Source organism: Protopterus annectens, chromosome 13.part0 (genome assembly GCF_019279795.1).
Source record: "Protopterus annectens isolate FY-2018-M chromosome 13.part0, PAN1.0, whole genome shotgun sequence".
In the NCBI taxonomy this organism is placed as follows: Eukaryota; Metazoa; Chordata; order Ceratodontiformes; family Protopteridae; genus Protopterus; species Protopterus annectens.
Window position 1 is genome coordinate 298,084,670 of NC_056747.1, and position 18,802 is coordinate 298,103,471.

The 18,802-nt window shown below is 37.7% G+C and overlaps 1 protein-coding gene across 1 annotated transcript in view; it reads left to right on the forward strand.

The window, feature by feature from the left end:
• Positions 1–18,802, forward strand: part of TJP3 (tight junction protein 3) — a gene marked incomplete at its 5' end in the record, with an annotated part of 839,650 nt that overhangs the window by 686,172 nt on the left and 134,676 nt on the right. The window contains 2 exon segments of the mRNA XM_044053884.1: positions 808–878; positions 7,106–7,316. Of these exon segments, the coding sequence (XP_043909819.1) occupies positions 808–878; positions 7,106–7,316 (282 nt within the window).

An 18,802-nucleotide genomic window follows, 5' to 3' on the forward strand; every position in this document is an offset into this window, starting at 1 on the left:
TATCCTGAATCATAAACCATAATGTTTTGGGACATTGCATTGTGCCAACACTGCATGTCCTTGAATCTGTCGAGATTCCCCAGACACCAAATCTTCCTTTCACAGGGAAAGCAAGTTATGCTTTGATGTGTTGATTTAAAGCCCCTATCAACACCACATGCACTCACTTGCTGTTTTAGTTTAAGGCATCAATTTATAGTTTAGGAAAAGGGTCAGATAAAGAACTGAGGAGAAAGTAATGGGAATTGGTTGCTGTAAGGTCCTTTTTATCTGAGACACACCATCTCAGAACATGAGTAATGCAGCATACATTACTAGAGTGTGTGACAAGCTGCTTGCTGTATTATAACAGTTGTTAGGCTATATTTGTGCAGAAATAATTAATTTGGTTGATGATGGCTTAGGGATTAGAAAGTACATTTTATAGCAAGTGTTAGATGAAATATGATGGCTGTTGAATTTTTTTTTTTGTAATGTTATTTTTATTGCTGACATCTTTGTTAAGCAGGTGAGGACATACTGCCTGTTTTCTGGGGAGAGACAAGAACATTGATCTAATTAATTAAGCAGGAATCATATAATGTGAAAATCAAAGCTGTGCAATTTAAATCTAAGTTTTCAAAATACATTTCCATTCAGTTCTTATTTCTTTACTTCCTAGTGATAAACTGATATTTCCAGTGCTATGTTTCCATGTTTAGCAGCATAAATGTTAATGGTGCTGTATTAGTTTTAAGTGGGGTTTGTAATGTGAATTCGTAATGATTATGTAAGCACAGGAGTCACTTTTCTGCCTTTTTGTAACAGAAACTGTACCCAGAGGAGAGGGGACATCTGTGGTCATCAAGCTGGATGCTGTACAGAAGATTGCTGAGAGGGTGAGTATGTTACATAAAACATGTTGTTTTAATCCACAGAGGAAGTACACACACACACACACACACGCGGAATATTTGCTGGAGGAAGATAGGAGTTTTCAGTAGTCAGAAAATCTCCAGGGGGTGTACTGCCACAATCACCATTAGAGAGAAGCATTCTCTGAAAAAGGGCAACACTTCTCTTTTCTCAGTTTATTTTTTATCACTCAAGTTGAATATTCACTAATTAGCTTTTTCAGTTCCTTGACATAATAAGGGCTTGTTCAGCAGTCTTGCTAAAATTTGTTTGTTTTTTCTGCTTCACACTGCAAGTACATATTTTGTGGATAAATGCTTTCTCCTGAGATGGTCACCAGCAAACAAGGGTGTAGATAGCTAGCAGTAATCGGTGTACTCAGTTGAGTACTTTTTTCCCCCAGAGTATCTCTCAGGAACATTGTGGCTCAAATAGCACAAAATGTTTATAACTGCCTAGTGTCTGCTGTGATGAACTATGCACACCAGGCTTAATGTACCTCTAGAAATGGTTATTTTATGAGTGTATGTGGCAACAGCTGACAGTAACATGTCACTTTGTGACATGGTTAGGGATAGCATTTTCAGGATTGAGTACAATTTTTAATGATAGGTGAATGGTGAGGGGCAGCAGTACAAGATTTCAGTGAAAAATGTAAATTTCTGGCTACAACCTTGCCAACAAATAGTCTGGTGCTCTAATGGCATTTAAATCCTTTTTCTCCAATAATATTTCCCTCCGGTGCTTATTCTTTGGGAAGAGTACAAAATTAAAAATGATGCCTACTATCCTATCCAGACACTCACACAAGTCCAATCTTAGAATTCAAGTACTGTATTCAGAATTTGGTACATCTGAGTAAAAGTATTTAGATTACTCAGAATTTGTTTTGTACCCGATAAACTCTTGTGCCTGTGCAAACATCTCTTGTATTCTTTAGAAGTTCTTATAGTGGTTCTCTCAAATAATTCCCAAATCAAAGGAATACATTAACAGTATGTGCTGGATTGACATGTGAATCTCTGCAGTTAATGAAATTAATCAGAATGCGAAAAAAATCTTAAAACCATTGTACAGTACAAGAAATTGGTATTTCTTCTTGCATTTCTATTTCTCTGTCAGGTACTGCATCAGAAAAAAAAAATAGAAAAGTCTGAGTATAAACATAAGGAAATGCATTGCCATCTTGTAAAAGTATAAGGCCAAAAATGTTGTCTGTGGTGCCACTTGAAGCTTCAGAGTGGCAACCCACTGGTACCTCCTCCTGCTTGTATGAGTGTTGATGTTCTGTCCTGATTCTGGAGTAAAGGTTTGACCATTGAAGTGAAATGTTTTCTAATTCCCTTGGATACCTGCTTCTCTGATATCCAGTAATCAATCTATATTTTTTGAATGTTTACAAAAGAGAAGAGCCAGAAGAGACAGTGTGCCTTAACTGAGGGACAAAAAAATCAAGAAGATTTAAGCTGAGGAAACATAAGTTGGTGAAAAGAAAACTTTTTCTTTATTATTAATTATCCCTATGTACCTTTGTCCAACCTTGAATCCTCAGTTGTTTTGTATCTGAAGACTACCTGCCCTTTTTTTGTCCTGCATTTCTTTCTGTTATCATGAAACATCCAGGGGGCAGATGTCATTTGGGCGCAGGCACCCAAACTGATACTAACTTTCAGTTTTAGGAGCTAGATGTTTGATTACTGGATACCAACAAAGCAGGTATCCAAGATTCAGGTTTTGGTCTCCAAAGATGAGAAACTCCTGTGTTTGATTATAAAAAAATGTCACAAAAATGATTTGACCTTAGCTCCAAAGCTGACTTTCACCATCTACATCAAGCAAGCTGTAGAAAAAGGAGTGGGAACCAATATTTCCACTTTCAGATTCTGATGGTGAGGAAGAATACATTAATTAACATAGTCAAATAAATGTCTTCTAGTATGCGCTCTGAGATATGATGATTATAATGATGAAGGCCTTTGTCTTTTGTTGTTTCCCAACAGAAGTTGTTTATTTTAGTCATGAGATTAGTTTAAAGAATGAACATTTTAAATGGTCATCTAAAGGCTTTATACATTAAAAGATTGATGTAAAGATTCTCCAGATAGATCAGCCTAGTACTATGGCTACACCACCATTCATATTTTTTCCATGACACCTGTAATGAAATGGGACTAAAGCCATGTGCCATGCCAACTGCTTAGAAGATAGCCATGTTCATAGAAACCCAGTGGTTAACCCTGCCACTGAGCTTGAAACCAAAAATGGTCTTGCATAACCCCCTGCACTGGCATGTCTACCAGCAAAGGGAGTGTATATACGTGTGTGTGTGTGTGTGTGTGTGTGTGTGTGTGTGTGTACCTACTTCTATATACTGAAAGCCTATTACACCAAAGACCACAAACTCGAGACCAGAATACCGTAATAGCAAATAACCGAAACACCAAAAGGCCAAGAGTTATATAACCAAAACCTCATAATACCGAATTTCACAATGTTAATGTACGCATTCTCTAAATAAATTCCTAGGGTGCTTCCAAATGTGAATAAATGGCAAATCCAACTCCCGTGTAATAGCTCAGCTTCAGCAGCCTCTGACTACCGGTCGTATTGATCCATCAACTCAGTCCTCCTTACATAAGATCACACTTCATACCTTTGTATCTGTTTACATAAATTCACCAAACAAATAAATAACTCCAATGTACAACACCCGTGCAGCTTTTTCACTCTTTTACTACCGTTTTGTAAACATCCGTGACAAACCATCAAGAAAAGAAACACAACTCATTTACATTTTCAAACGTCTTGCAATTGCTTGAATGAACTCAAACGGGAAATGCTACCATTATTATTCAACACTCTCTCAAACTGTACATGCCTCTGCAAGAATTTTCTTGTTTTAGGCGAAGGAGGACAACCAGCTGCTAGTCTTGCCCATAGTTTCTCAACTCGATTCTGCTACCTAGCAAGGGCTGTCAATAAAACTGACAGATCTGTAGCTTGAGCACCAAGTGCACATTTAAGTTGCGGATGCCATGCCTCTACAGAGTTTTAAGTGCATGGTGAAAACGATGCATTCAAGTCAGAAATATTCCAAAATGTTACAGGGAAAGGAGGTGGAAACCTAGTAAATGCCATAGTTCTAGTGGCAAATTTCCTCAGTTTCCCTAAAGCATACCAATCTGAAAAATACTTGACTAACTCTTTACACTCTACAGGGAATGACTCCTTTAACATAGTGAATGTAGGCAGTGCTTCCTCTTCAGGCAGGAACGCTAACGCTACCAAGCTTTTTACAGATAACTGAAATGTTAGCAAAGAATTAGAGTGAAGCTAGCCCAACATGTTGAACTTTCCTCCAGATGTTCTGTTCAAAATGGAATAGGCATCCTTTGGAAGTAGCCCCAGTGATATTTAGCCGTATGCTGTTAATAGCTGCCACTTCGAAATCACTTAGTACAAACTGAAGGTTAATTTGAAACTCATTGTCAGACAATAAATAAAATAAACAGTGCCACATCATGTTGTAAGCCTTTAATGACTTTTTAGACATTAAGCAATACAAAAGTGGCATTGATTTGCTGTATCCTTCACATTTAACAAGGCCATCCACTCTATATAATTGTCTGCACAAAGCACCTTTACAAAAGTGGGTGCCATCCATAATCCAAACCATAGCTCTGCTAAGATCAAAAAGGTTATTTTCAGTACTAAATGGTACTACAATGCTGACACTACTCTCATCCCCCAATCTTTTTTCAACAAATGTGCCTGTTTGAAAATGAAATATATTAAAATCCAACATTTGTAGAGTCAAATCGGGTATATAAGTGTGTACATATCATTTACAATGCACTCTCCCTATCTGCTGAAGTAGAGCTTTCATAGTAGATAAACTAGGAATGCACTCCAGAGAGGCAGCAGCGATGGCATCATCTAGCAGTATACATTGGGGAGTCTCTCGATACAGATGCTTTGTGTTTTAACTCGCTGCACATGCTATATTTTTGAACCTCAACAGGATCACATGCTTGATTGTGAAGTACTGTTTTGAGTAATTGTTCACCTTCAGATAATAAGCTTAACAGTTCTCCCTTTGCATGTCTCTGAATGCTTAAACTTACAACACCAATAAATTTTTCATTCTGTTTTTCTAAGTGAAACACATAACCATCTGTTACTAACACTTCCTTATTTTTTTGAGCGTTGACTGTTTCATATAACTGCCCAAGAACTTCATAATACATGTTAGCTATTCTTGCTGTGTGGTGCGACATACAATGTGTTAAAGGAGTAGAACTATATTTAAAGAGTAGTACTGGGGTTAAGGACACAATACATGCATTCAGCAGTTAATACAGGGCATATATGGGAATTTAAAACTCGGGTATGTGAAGTTTCGTTTTTTTTAATTTACGGCATTCTAGTCTTGGGTTTGTGGTCTTTGGTGTAATAGGCTTCTGGTATATATAAGTAGACCCATATATATGTATATGTATGTGTGTGTATATGTACATATGGGTATATATATATATATATATATATATATATATATATATGTATATATATATATATATGGGTCTGCTTGATTAGACTGAAATTCCATTAAATGGAATTTTACTTAACTGAGACAACAGTAGCAAAAACTTAGTTTAATTAATGTTCACTTCACCGGACTTTTAATCCGGGATAGGAGGCAGTTAGTCAACATAAAAAAGCAAATGAACCGAAGCATGTCAAACCCACCCAAGTGGTGGGGGGGGGGGGGCTTCACCTCCCCCAACTAAATAAATCAACTCCAGGATCATACTATAGTGGGGTAAAAGGCAAATTTCCCCATGTTGACCAACTGCCTGTTTTCCCGGATTAAAATTTAGATGATGTGAACGTTTGTTAAACTAAGGTTTCTACATTGTTGTCTTGTTGAGTAAAATTTGATTTAATGGAAGTTTGGTTTACGTGTGTGTGTGTGTGTGTGTGTGTGTGTGTGTGTGTGTGTGTGTGTGTGTGTGTGTATGTGTGTCTCTCTCACTCTCTGTTTGGACTGGGCTCATATTTACACAGTTTGATGTCCTGAAACAGGTTGCTGACCATGCTAAAGAAGTGTCTAGCATTTCTCTAACAGCAAAGGTGTCTAAGTTGGCTCAGCTGTCTGATTTCACCATTATTAAAGAGTTCACTTCCATTTCCTTGAGTGTCAGTTTGTTGAAGCTTCAAGCAGACCAGTTAAATCTTCAACTCATTAAAAAAAAAAAAAAAGCTCAGTTAAAAAAAATAAAAAAAATGCCGGGGGGGGGGGGGTTTGAACAAAACAACATGCACCCCCCCATGGAGGACGTCACCCCCCACCTCTGTGTGCCCCACATTTTGTGAGAACATGGTTATTATTGCTGAATGTAATGTAAGCAGTTTGTCTGGCTATACTTTGAATAGCTTTAATGCAGAGACAGTAGACTGGATAGTTGCAGTCTGATACTGTTTCCTTTAATTAGATATAACCTAGCTAGGGTAGTAGGAGCTATAAGGTATACTTCCTTAAAAGTCACAAGTAACATTTTTGGCATATCAGAAGGTACTACTTTGTGTTAGTTTGTCTCACCACCTTTCATGCAGCAACATTTGTTCTAATTGGGGGCATATCTTATGAATCCATTGTATACATTGTTTAGCTGAATTCTTAAATTTCAGGTTATTTTTATTTTTATCTTTTGCCCACTCTGGCAGGAGAGATTTCTCTGGCTATTCACCTTTGATGCCAGTGTGCAAGATCCTGCCATCAGCTTTTGGTGGGTGAGACAGGCTTCCTCCTAGCTTCTTTCTGGCCCAAATAATGAAACTTGAGAGACCAAAGAGTATACTTGCAGAGTCTGCTGTTCTGCACAGCAGCAGTAACTGAAAACGTTAGGCCAGAATTATGGCCCACATTCTATTTACAACAAACAACTCAAATATACTTATGGATCTATGTTTGTCTACCTGTGATATGCACATGTACCATACTGTGATTGGTCCACATTCCATTTTAACATAAAAAATATGTAATACAAAACCCCAATTCATTAGTCCAGTTATATGCTATGCAGTTTCCTCAGTCATTTGTGTGTCTTTGCTTCCTATTACACATACCACAACTTATTTGTATGTATTGTTTGTAGTTAGTAATGATTATTGTTGTCTGTACTGAGTACTAATGTCTTGATGTCTATCCTAGAATAAGCATGCTCTGTTGGATATCACACCCTCTGCTATTGAGCGCTTGAACTACATACAGTATTATCCTATTGTTGTGTTCTGTAACCCTGAAAGCAAGCAGGGAGTGAAAGTCATGAGGCAGAGACTCTGCCCACAGACGAACAGAAGTTGCCGGAAGCTTTATGCACAAGCCGTCAAACTGAAAAAGTACTGCTCCCATCTTTTTACAGGTAAATAGCTGTCTTGTGTCATATGACTTTATGTGTGCGTTTTTGGCATAGATGCTGTGATCAAAGGAAGTTTTAACTGGTAATTACTGGGTGTGAATTTGCTATAGTGAGAAATGAAGACAGAAACATTTGTTTGGTGTTTACAGTACTGTCATTAACGCGTATAGCTGCTTTACGATTTTTCCATTGTTCACATCATCAGTTTATATCAGGTTGTATTTATCACATTTACAACTACCTTCTTTATGCAATATATTTAACCTTTCAGTACACCTCTTGTATGGCAGTTATTTTACTTGCTCAAAAATTGCACCACTCTTCTTTTAAAAAATATTGAACTTTTATAAATTAAAACAAACATACTAACATAACAAAAAATTCTAAACCATTTACACAAGTGTCTATGTTAATACTTCTAGGTTCATAGGTAGTACAAGGCTAGCTGCCATTGCAGGCTATTTTAAGCCTAGCCAAGTTCCCTTTTTGTGTTCGAAATAACCTATCCCATTTGGTTATAGATTGGCCTTATCTCTCCTATAGTTGGTAATTATATATTATCCCTAATGAAAATAACTGGAATCATACCATGGATAATTTGAGGGAACCCATGCATGGGCTAAAGGATTTAGGAGCTGCTTCTGTCCGTTAGTAGTTCAGGGGGCAGTCCTGGGGAAAATGTTTTGTTTCCCATCCATAGATGTAAGTTGCACTTGAATATGGACAATGGTATCCTCTGTGAAATGTACCTGTCCTTCCAAACAGTTCTGTTGCTGTTTCAGAAGAGGTTTACATCCCTAGACTGAGTATTTCTGCTGCCATTTGACTTGCTGATGTGTAGTAAATCCATCAGTAATGGGTTGGAAGATGACTTGTATACCAGACACAGGTCACCTCTTAGCAGTCTGTAGGATACCGAGTAAAGTGACAGGACTTAAAGTAGGTCCATGTAGAACATGTTGTTTAGACTTGTATCATTTTAGTAAGGTATCTCCGAAGATGATCCAGCTGCATGTGACTGGATCGATACATGACAAAGTGGGCATTGCACTCAATTTTTGGCCTAATGAAGGCTAAACAAAGGGGGACAGTGACATCCCTAGATCTAGACACACAGTCCCTTTGTTTATAAACTGAGCAATATAGAAGAACTTTCTTACGACAGTAGATGTGTGTTAGAAAAAAAAAAAGTTAGGTCATTGTCCACATAAGTTCACAAATCCTGAACAACTGGATCAAATCTGATGGGCATATTGTCAATGTGGTAGTTCTCTGGGTAGATTAAGTCGCAAAGACAATAATGCATTTTTGACATTTAGTTTCGGTCCATGATTTTGGCATTGGTTATTTGAGACAAATCTTCCTACATGATGGCCACGTCTTTTGTGAATTCAGTGACTGCTCCTAGCTTGCAGTCATCTGCAAGCTTATTCAGCACCAGAGCCCTGTGATACTTATTGTATACATCATTAACCCAACCAATCTGTATAAATTCAGTTGATGACATAACAAATGCTAATATTTCCTCTTAAATTCAACGTTATTGAGTACTTGTACTCTGTAGTTATTTTATTTTAATTTTAGTAGTAGTAGAAGCTTCTTTTTGACACAGCAGTGACAATAGTTATAAATTCTGTAACTGGAGTAACATAATTTTGGCAATTCTTTGTAGTTATTTTCTTGGCCTTTGTTTAAAAAAAAAAATCCAGTGAAGCAAATCTCGTCACCCAGGTACACAGCCACGAAATGGAATATTAAACAACAACAAAAATCGTAGGTAACATAAAATGATTAGACTATAAGGCTTGTAGGAAAGATTGAGCTCCCCCCAAAAAAACATATATCAGGCTACCATTCAGGTCTTATTAATAATTTACAACTCCAACAACTAATGTCTTCATTTTTGTGCATACTTCCAATTTAATACAGGGTGATAAATGACCTGTGTAAAAATTTACAAGAGGATAATCTGATGATGTAGTGCTTTGAAAATACTGTTAGGCATAATCACTAATTATTTTATATATATTTGATCTCCCTCTCACCATTTGATTCAAGATTGTTTTGAAAATCAAGAATGAGAGGATATTCCTTTATTTGTCTGATATCAGACCAAATTTAGAGATTAAAAAGTGTTATATTTAGCCACTAGTCTGTCGTTATCAATTTGGTCTCCACTAACATTTAATGTAAAAATAAAAACCATATCTTTTAAACATAATATTTTTTGTAATTTCAAAAAAAACAAATGAATTCTATAGGGAATAATGTGAAACAATATTTTTTATCTCAGGATAATATCTATCTATACTTAAAATATTTGTATACAAATAGAATGTGTTTTGGATTTTGAAATTTAGTTATGTAATAGCCACCTCATATTATTATTTAAGATTTCTGCATATTATTATTTAAGATTTATATTATTTTTTAGGGATATTTTTTCTCTTTATTTAACCATATGGATTCATGCAATGTTTTTTTTTCCCAATTGGTGGATTACACAAAATGTAATCATAAAGCTGTATTACTAGCTGAAGCTATAGCATGTTTTTTAAGTCGAGGAACCCTATTCTGTCATCTTTCGGTTATCTTTTATGATCTCAAAGCTATTTTTGTTTGTTGCGGTACCATAAACATTTAAAATAGATGTCGTTAAATTTTCGAATGTGTTATTTAGAATGAATTAAGGAACTTATTCATATAATCTGTTGTATATTTCATAAAGTAACTATATTTTTTTAAAAAGTAATCCAAAGAAGAGTAACTCATTCCATTTATTTCTTGTTTTCAGTATTGCTTAAATTCATTTTATAATTAACTTGTTGCTAATTATTTGTAATTGCAAGTAACACATTCTGCATTAAGGTCACTGTTCTTATCTTATAAAAAGTAATTAATTTGCTATTAATTAAGGTTTACATCTTATTCTGATTAAAGTTTAGACCCAACATCAATTCAAAATATTTTAATGAATTTGTTAGTTAAAATTATGTATTAAAAATATGTCATCAGCAAGCAATGAATTTCAGATTATATTGAATATTTATATTCTTCCCTTGAATATTATTTTTTTATGTAATTGGCTAAGGTCCCAATAGCCAAAGCAGCCAGTAAGAGAGAGAGATAAGAGTCCCCTTTATGTCCTTATTTATCTTTGTTGACCAAGATATAGAACCAATTCTTGCTAAATTAAAACTAAACTCTAGCAAACATATAATTATAGCAGGTGGCTACATCCCACCAGGCAATATCATTGCTACTATGGAGAGCTTGCTGTACTGAATGTCTACCTCCCTTCCACAAGAAACCATACTCTTAGGAGATTTTAATATTGACTGGTCCGACTGTACCAAATAAAATCCCTCTACCCAAATTAACCTTCATGGTTTTACCCAAATCATAACCACCCCCACAAGGGTCGACAAGACATCCAAACAACAATCCATCTTAGATTGTTTACTTCTGTCTGACCCCACCTTCACACAACAATCAGGCCATCTTCCAGACAGTCTGAGCGATCACCGACCAACCTACCTTATTAGGAATAAATCCCACCATAGTAACCAACCCATCCTCAGAATAGTTCACAACAAAAAGAACTTCAAAGCCAAAGACCTAAACAATTAACTAAAATATACTGTAACTGGTCTCCCCTAAAACAAATACCCATAGATGAAGCGGTAGATTACTTTAGGATTTTGAGGAAAGAGTAGTTAAGCTGTCATGCACCAATCCCGTACCATCACAGTCAAAACAAACTATGCCCCTTGGCTAACAAATTACACTAAAACCGTAATGAAGGTTAGAGACAGAGCCTGGTTTCAATATCATAAACTCAAAACCACTACCTCAAAACCAAACTACTTAACACTCCACAACAAGGCCAAAAAGCTAATAAAACTTGATAAAACCAATTACTACAAAACCTTGCAAGAAAAACACACTCACAACCCTCAAAAATTCTGAGCCACAATAAATAGTTTACTGCACCCAGGTAAAGCCACCACTCCTACACCCATATTACCAACCAGCAAAGAAGACACCACCACACAATTCAACAAATTCTTTACTGAAACAGTCCTAGCTCTAGCTAACACCCAAAATAGCACCACTGACCCTGTACCCAGACCCACTCCTACTAACCCCAATACACAACAAAATCCCTCTAGCTTTTCCTAGTCACCAGTGCCTACAAAAGCTTTATCAAAAATATTAGAGAGAGTAGTACATTCACAACTAATGCAATACCTCCTGAAAAACAACCTTATATCTAAATCTCAGCATGGCTTTTAACCCTCCCATAGTACCACAACAGCACTACTATCATATACCAACATAGTCAAAAACCATAGAAACTACGGGCTTTTCGTGTCCTCTTTATTCTTAGACTTATCTAAAGCTTTTGATATGATTTAACTACATCATGCTTCTCAAAACTCTATCTGCCCTTAACATAGACTCCTCCACTACATCATGGTTCAATAGCTATTTGTCAGGCCATCAACAAGCAGTTCTTTGGCAAGACCAACTCTTCTCCCTACTACAAGTATCCATAGGAGTCCCTCAAGGTTCCATACTTGGTCCTTTACTATTCTCCATATTTACAAATCAGATAGCTGAATCTTCACTCTCTGCCTCAATAATGCAATATGCAGATGACACCACCATTATATGTGCTGCCCCCCACCTTAAACCAACTTCAAACAATAACACAACATAACTTTACTTTTGCCAAAGCATGGTTTATTAACATTAAACTTATACTTAATCCAAAAAAAACAAAGCTAATTCTTTTCAGCCCTGGTAGAGCTCCTCCTTTGACCAATGATTTCACCATAAGCTCCAAGGACAACACCACAATCACTCCAACAACACACACAAAACTACTAGGTGTAATAATCAGTAACAATCTTAAATTCAATATACACATAGTCCAAACAATCAAAAAAGTAAACAAAAAGATTGGTCTCTTTTACAGGAACAAGCAATTCATGACCAATCATTTTACAGGAACAAGCAATTCATGACCAATCATACCAAAGCCATTATTGCAAGAACTCACCTCTTATCCACCCTCCTTTATGCCTCCCCAATCCTGACTGATCTTCGCCATATCGAACTTAAAAAAAAAAAATGGAATCTTGTTATAACAAGGTTGCCAAGTTTGCTACTGACGCCGCTAATAGATACCATCACTGTCTTTCCCTGAAACAGCTCAGCCAGCTTGAGTTGCCCCAACTACTGCTAATTAATCAACTCTCTATAGCCCACAAGCTGTACTACCTCCCTGACAAAACTCCAGCACTAGAAGATCTAACACAGACCTACACCACCACCAGAACATTAAGATCCACCAAACAAAATCTCATAAATGTCATCAAACACAGAAATGAAGTCAGTAAATCTCTCTTTGCCTGTATGATAGTCAAAATCTGGAACTCACTCCCAAATCACATAACTTCTACAAGCTCTGCTTCACAATTTAAAAACTCCTCAAAACCCACTTTTCCAACAACTGGCTTTGCCCATGTGACCCCCCAGGTTAATCCAGAACACTGCACTGTTGCAAGGATTCTGCTAATGTTCACCTGTTAGTCCCTCTAACCTCCTAGAATACTTATTCTTACCTATCCAATAACCTGTCCTGTTGAATCCACAACCACCACCTTCTTTCAGCTGCTCCCATTATGGGTTGCCACAGCGGATCATCTGTTTCCATTTCTTCCTGTTCTCTGCATCTTGCTCTGTCACACCAACCACCTGCATGTCCTCTCTCACCACATCCATAAACTTTATCTTAGGCCTTCTTCTTTTCCTGTTACCTGGCAGCTTCATCCTTAGCATATTTTCCCCAATATACTCTGCATCCCTCCTCAGCACATGTGCAAACCAATGTAATCTTGCCTGTCTGGCTTTGTCTCCAAACCTTCCAACCTGGGCTGACCCTCTAATATACTTATTCCTAATCCTGTCTACCATTGTTACACCCAGTGCAAATCTTAACATCTTTAACTCTGCCACGTCCAGCTCTGACTCCTGCCTCTTTGTCAAAGCTACCGTCTCCAACCCATATAACATAGCTGGTCGCACTACCCTTTTGTAGACCTTCCCTTTCACTCTTACTGGTACTCGTCTGTCACAAATCACTCCTGACACTCTTCTCCACCCACTCCATCCTAGCTGTACTCTCTTCTTCACTTCTTTTCCACACTCACCATCACTCTGAACTGTTGATCCCAAGTATTTAAACTCATCCACCTTCACCACCTCTACTCCCTGCATCCTCACCATTCCTCTATCCTCCCTCTCATTGACAGACACATATTCTGTCTTAGTCCTGCTGACCTTCATTCCTCTTCTCTCTAGAGCATATCTCCACCACTCCGGGGTCTTCTCCACTTGTTCTCTACTCTCACTGCAGATCACAATGTCATCTGCAAACATCATAGTCCACGGGGACTCCTGTCTGATCTCATCTGTCAACCTGCCCATCACCATTGCAAATAAGAAAGGGCTCAGAGCTGATCCTTGATGTAATCCCACCTCCACCTTAAACGCATCCATCACTCCCACCGCAGACCTCACTGCTGTCACACTACCCTTGTACATATCCTGTTACCACTCTTACATACTTCTCTGACACTCCCAACTTCCTCATACAATACCACATCTCCTCTCTAGGCACCCTGTCATATGCTTTCTCTAAGTCCACAAAGACACAGGGCATCTCCTTCTGACCCTTCTCTGTACTTATCCACCAACACTCTGAGCAAACATCGCATCTGTAGTGCTCTTTCCTGGCATGAAACCATACTGCTGATCACTAATCATCACCTCCCTTCTTATCCTAGCTTCCACTACTCTTTCCCATAACATCATGCTGTGACTGATCAATTTAATCCCTTTGTAGTTACTACAGCTCTGCACATCACCCTTATTCTAAAACATTGGTACCAAAACATTTTTTTCTCCATTCCTCAGGCATCCTTTCACTTTCCAAGATTTCATTAAACAATCTAGTTAAAAACTCCACTGCCATTTCACCTAAACACCTTCATGCTTCCACAGGTATGTTATCTGGACCAACAGCCTTGCCATTCTTCATCCTCTTCATAGCTATCCTTACTTCCTCCTTGCTAATCCACTGCACTTCATGATTCACTATCTGCACATCATCCAACCTTCTCTCCCTTTCATTCTCTTCATTCATCAGCCCCTCAAAGTACTCTTTCTATCTGCTCAACACACTCTCCTCGCTTGTGAGTATGTTTCCCTCATTATCCCTTATCACCCTTACCTACTGCACATCTTTACTAGCAAGGTCCCTCTGTCTAGCCAATTGATACAGGTCCTTTTCTCCCTCCTTAGTGTCCAACCTTTCATACAACTCTTCATACGCCTTATCCTTAGCCACCTCTCTCTTTGCCATGCACCTCATCTCCTTATACTCCTGTCTACTTTCTTCATCTCTCTAACAATCCCACTTCTTTGCCAACCTCTTTCTCTGTATACTCACCTGTACTTCCTCATTCCACCATGTCTCCTTGTCATCCTTCCTCTCTCCAGATGTCACACCAAGCACCTTTCTAGCCATCTCCCTTACTAGCTATGCTGTAGTTACCCAGCTGTTCGGTAGCTCTGCACTTCCACCCAGTGCCTGTCTTAACTTTTACCTGAACTCTACCTCACAATTACCCTTTTTTCAATTTCCACCATTTGATCCTTGGGTGCTGCCCTCACACTCCTCCTCCTCTTCTTGATCACCAATATCATCCTACCAACCACCATTCTATGCTGTCTAACTACACTTTCCCCATCACCACTTTACAGTCTCCAATCTCCTTCAAACTGGCCCTCCTACATAAGATATAATCCACCTGTGTGCATCTTCCTCCACTCTTGTATGTCACCCTGTGCTTCTCCCTCTTGTTAAAATACGTATTCATCGCAGCCATGTCCATCCTTTTTGCAAAATCCACTACCATCTGACCTTCTGCATTCCTTTGCTTAACACCATACCTACCCATCACTTCCTCATCCCCTCTTTCACCAACATGCCCATTGAAATCTGCTCCAATCACCACTCTCTCACCCTTGGATACAGTAATCACCACTTCATCCAATTCACTCCAAAATTTTTCTTTTTTTTTTTTTGTTGAATCCACAACGTAATGAAAACAGTCAAACAAAAAACAAAATTGAAATGTATTCTTATGTGTATGCAGACATGTATTCTTATATGTCTACTTGTATGTCTTAAAGGTATGCTTATGTATTTGATGATATGTATTTGTACACTTATTCAACTTATATGTACTATAGTGTTAAATTGGAGCTTTTCTCCCCGGGCCTCTGCTGAAAATGGACCTGTGTCCAGTCGGACTTTCCCAGTTATCAAATGTAAAATGAAATAAATAAAAGAAAGAAAAGAGCCTGACTTAACATGTGTGGATACATTTTAATAAAGATCATTAATTAGACATATAAATGGCTTAGGGACCTGTTTAGTTCTAGGTTTTAAGTTAAACCAGTTTACAGAACTGAAGGCTTTATCTAAATCCAAGATTGTTATATATCTAGCTTATTATTGGTGTAGTCAAAGTAGTTATTCTTTTGACATTGTCTAATGTTTGCTTTAGTAATATAAAACCAGTTATTGTTCATATGCTAATGTAATGTATTTAAATCTATTATCAAGGACTGGCATAAAGATTTTATATTCAACATTCAGTAAAGATGTAAATCTGTAAGAGAAGCACAAGGTTAAATCTTTGTCACATTTTAATAAAATAGAAATTAATACATATTTCTACGAAGGAGGCATGTTAAATGTGCTTTTAATTTCTGTCAGCACTTTCTGTAAGCGAGAGATTACTTTTTGGGGTAATAACTTGTATACTCCAGGAATAATGCCACCATTACCTGGAGCTTTATTATCATTCATTCTTTTAATTTAGTCCTTTATAACTAATATAGAAACTGCTTTCTCTGTTTCTAAAGGAGCCCCAATAATGTTTATGTACATTCCTATAAAAGTACCATTTTCTCCTGTAGTATTCTGTCCATTAATATTCTTATATTTTTTAAAACTGTCTATAATTTCTTTAACATTTGCGTATATCCAATTTCTGCAAAGGATAGATATGCTGTTGATATGACTAGCTGTTGGCATCATTTATTGTAAAAAAAGATTTTTTTTCTTGCACTGTAGAAAACATAGCTGTGAAAAGGGGTCACACATATAGTATGCAAAAGCCCTTATGGCATCAAGACCCAGCTAGTAGTTCTGGCAACTTCTTGGTCATAGATGACTCCATAGTTGGACACACAGATGCACCACTCACCTGGCTAAGAAAAGACAAAGTAGCAGCTGCCTGTCAGATGTCAGGATCCACAGTGTCACTAGGGCCCTCGATTTTCTTCAACCCAGGTAAATATATTATCTGGTCATTTTGCATGTGCGGGTGAATGACTTGAAATTTACCTCCATGGGTCATATGAAGGACAGGGACATGACAGAACCCTCTGTATATGTATCTCAAAGGGTCTGAAATGAGTATTTAGTGTTATTCTACCATCACCAAAATAATGCCTTAGTAAAAACAAGATAGTTTACTTTAATGGCTTAGCTGCTAGTTTCATTCTAGGCGAGCGTGTATGTATCAGCCTGGGAAAAAATGTATTGACAACCCCAGCTGTTTGCTAGAGATGGCCTGTATGTCTCTCCTCGTGGTTTCTGTATATTAGTAAAAACCTTTTCCCCCATAGTGCCTTATTTTAGGCAAGGTCAGTCTCCTCAATTTACCTTCATAGCCAGCAATAGTCAGAATCCTGTAAAGGTAGCACTAGTCAATGCAAGAAGCCTTAACCAAAAGTTACACCCCTTACAGGCGTTCCTAACCCTTGAAAATATAGATGTGCAGCTATTGTAACTTGGTTTCAGAAAGTGAAAGTACCCCTGCAGTGCAAAGTTTTAGTGCCTACACTCCTTCAAATTCGACAGCAAATTTGACAGTGTAGCTGGAATGCGCCTGTGTTCTTGGTGGGGTGGTGGGAGTCACCTCCATACTCTTAATGCAGGACAATGGCCTTGAACTCCTCCACATCTTTCCCATGATAAAATCCAGTGCCACATTATAGTAAAGTACCATAACCCCTTCAGTGACACCAGAAAATCTAAAAAAATTTACTTCCCTTATTATCTAAAGCAACAGTATCTTCTTGGAAGTCTTCAAATATATCTCCATTAACTGGGAAACCCACAACAGTACAAATATGTATGCTCACAGATTCTGGGACTTCATTATTGCCAGCTATTAAACCAGCTAGTCTGAATCCTAATGTGGAGTTCAGTATTGGACTTGCTTATCAACAGTGTAACTCCCTTTAGCTCAATACCCACAGTTACCAAATCACTGGTCAAGTTTGACCAATGTGCCCTAACACTGTCAGACCTGAGTAACCTTAAAATCCTCTGTCTTTCAAAACTACTCCAAAGCAAATCTTCTCCAGTTAATGACCTAATGAAATTTAAATACACCCACCTCACACACTGCTATATTCATGGATAATTTTTTATATTCACCACAAAGCTTGCATTGAGTCTTTGGTCCCCCATAAGGCACAAATAAAGTACCACATTCTAGAACATAAACTAAATAAGAATAATACAATGATGTTCATAGCTCTTAGGAGCAAATGTAACACCTTGCCAGCTAGAGAGGAGCTCAAAAAAAAAAATCAAAGAATTTATAAACAAAATCAAATCCTCTCAAACGAAGCACAAGTTAAGAAGTGCCACCCGTACTTCAGATAATCACGTGGCCTTCATCAACTATATCAGACACCTTAGAAGTAATACTACTCAATGCACTAAAATGTAAAATATTACATACTACTTCCCTGTAGACATAGCCAACATATTAATAAATTCAGCTCAAAGTTTATTCTCCTATCTCCCCCAAACTTTCCACAATACCCTACCTACCTTGCCTTCATTCCCCATCCCTTCAGAGTAAGACCCAAGTGTTTTCTCCAAGGCTAAGAACACTTAACTCTGTGGACCCAGATAATGTGCCAAGGTGTTTTCTTAGCACCAAACATTGTCTGGCAAAGCAGTTACTTAGTCTGTTCAGTCTCAGCCTCTCCTCTGGATATGTGCCATTGTAAGGAAAACTGCTGTAATCCTCTCACTCCATAAAGGGAACTCACTACTGAGGTGGGTAACACTAGACCCAGAAGCTTCACCATCCTCATCTGTAAAGCATTAGAGCACATGTGGAATGTATAAACAAGCACATAGGCAGTTTTTGAATCCAGAATTAAAACTGCTTTTGTTTGTTAAAGGCAGATCTTCCTATTAAACCAGATGGACTTGTTTGACAAGTCGCCAGGGCATCTGAGTGAGACAGGCATATTGGTCTACACTGCATACCTGGACTTGATCAAGACCCTCGGTACAATTCCACATTCTGGTATTATGGATA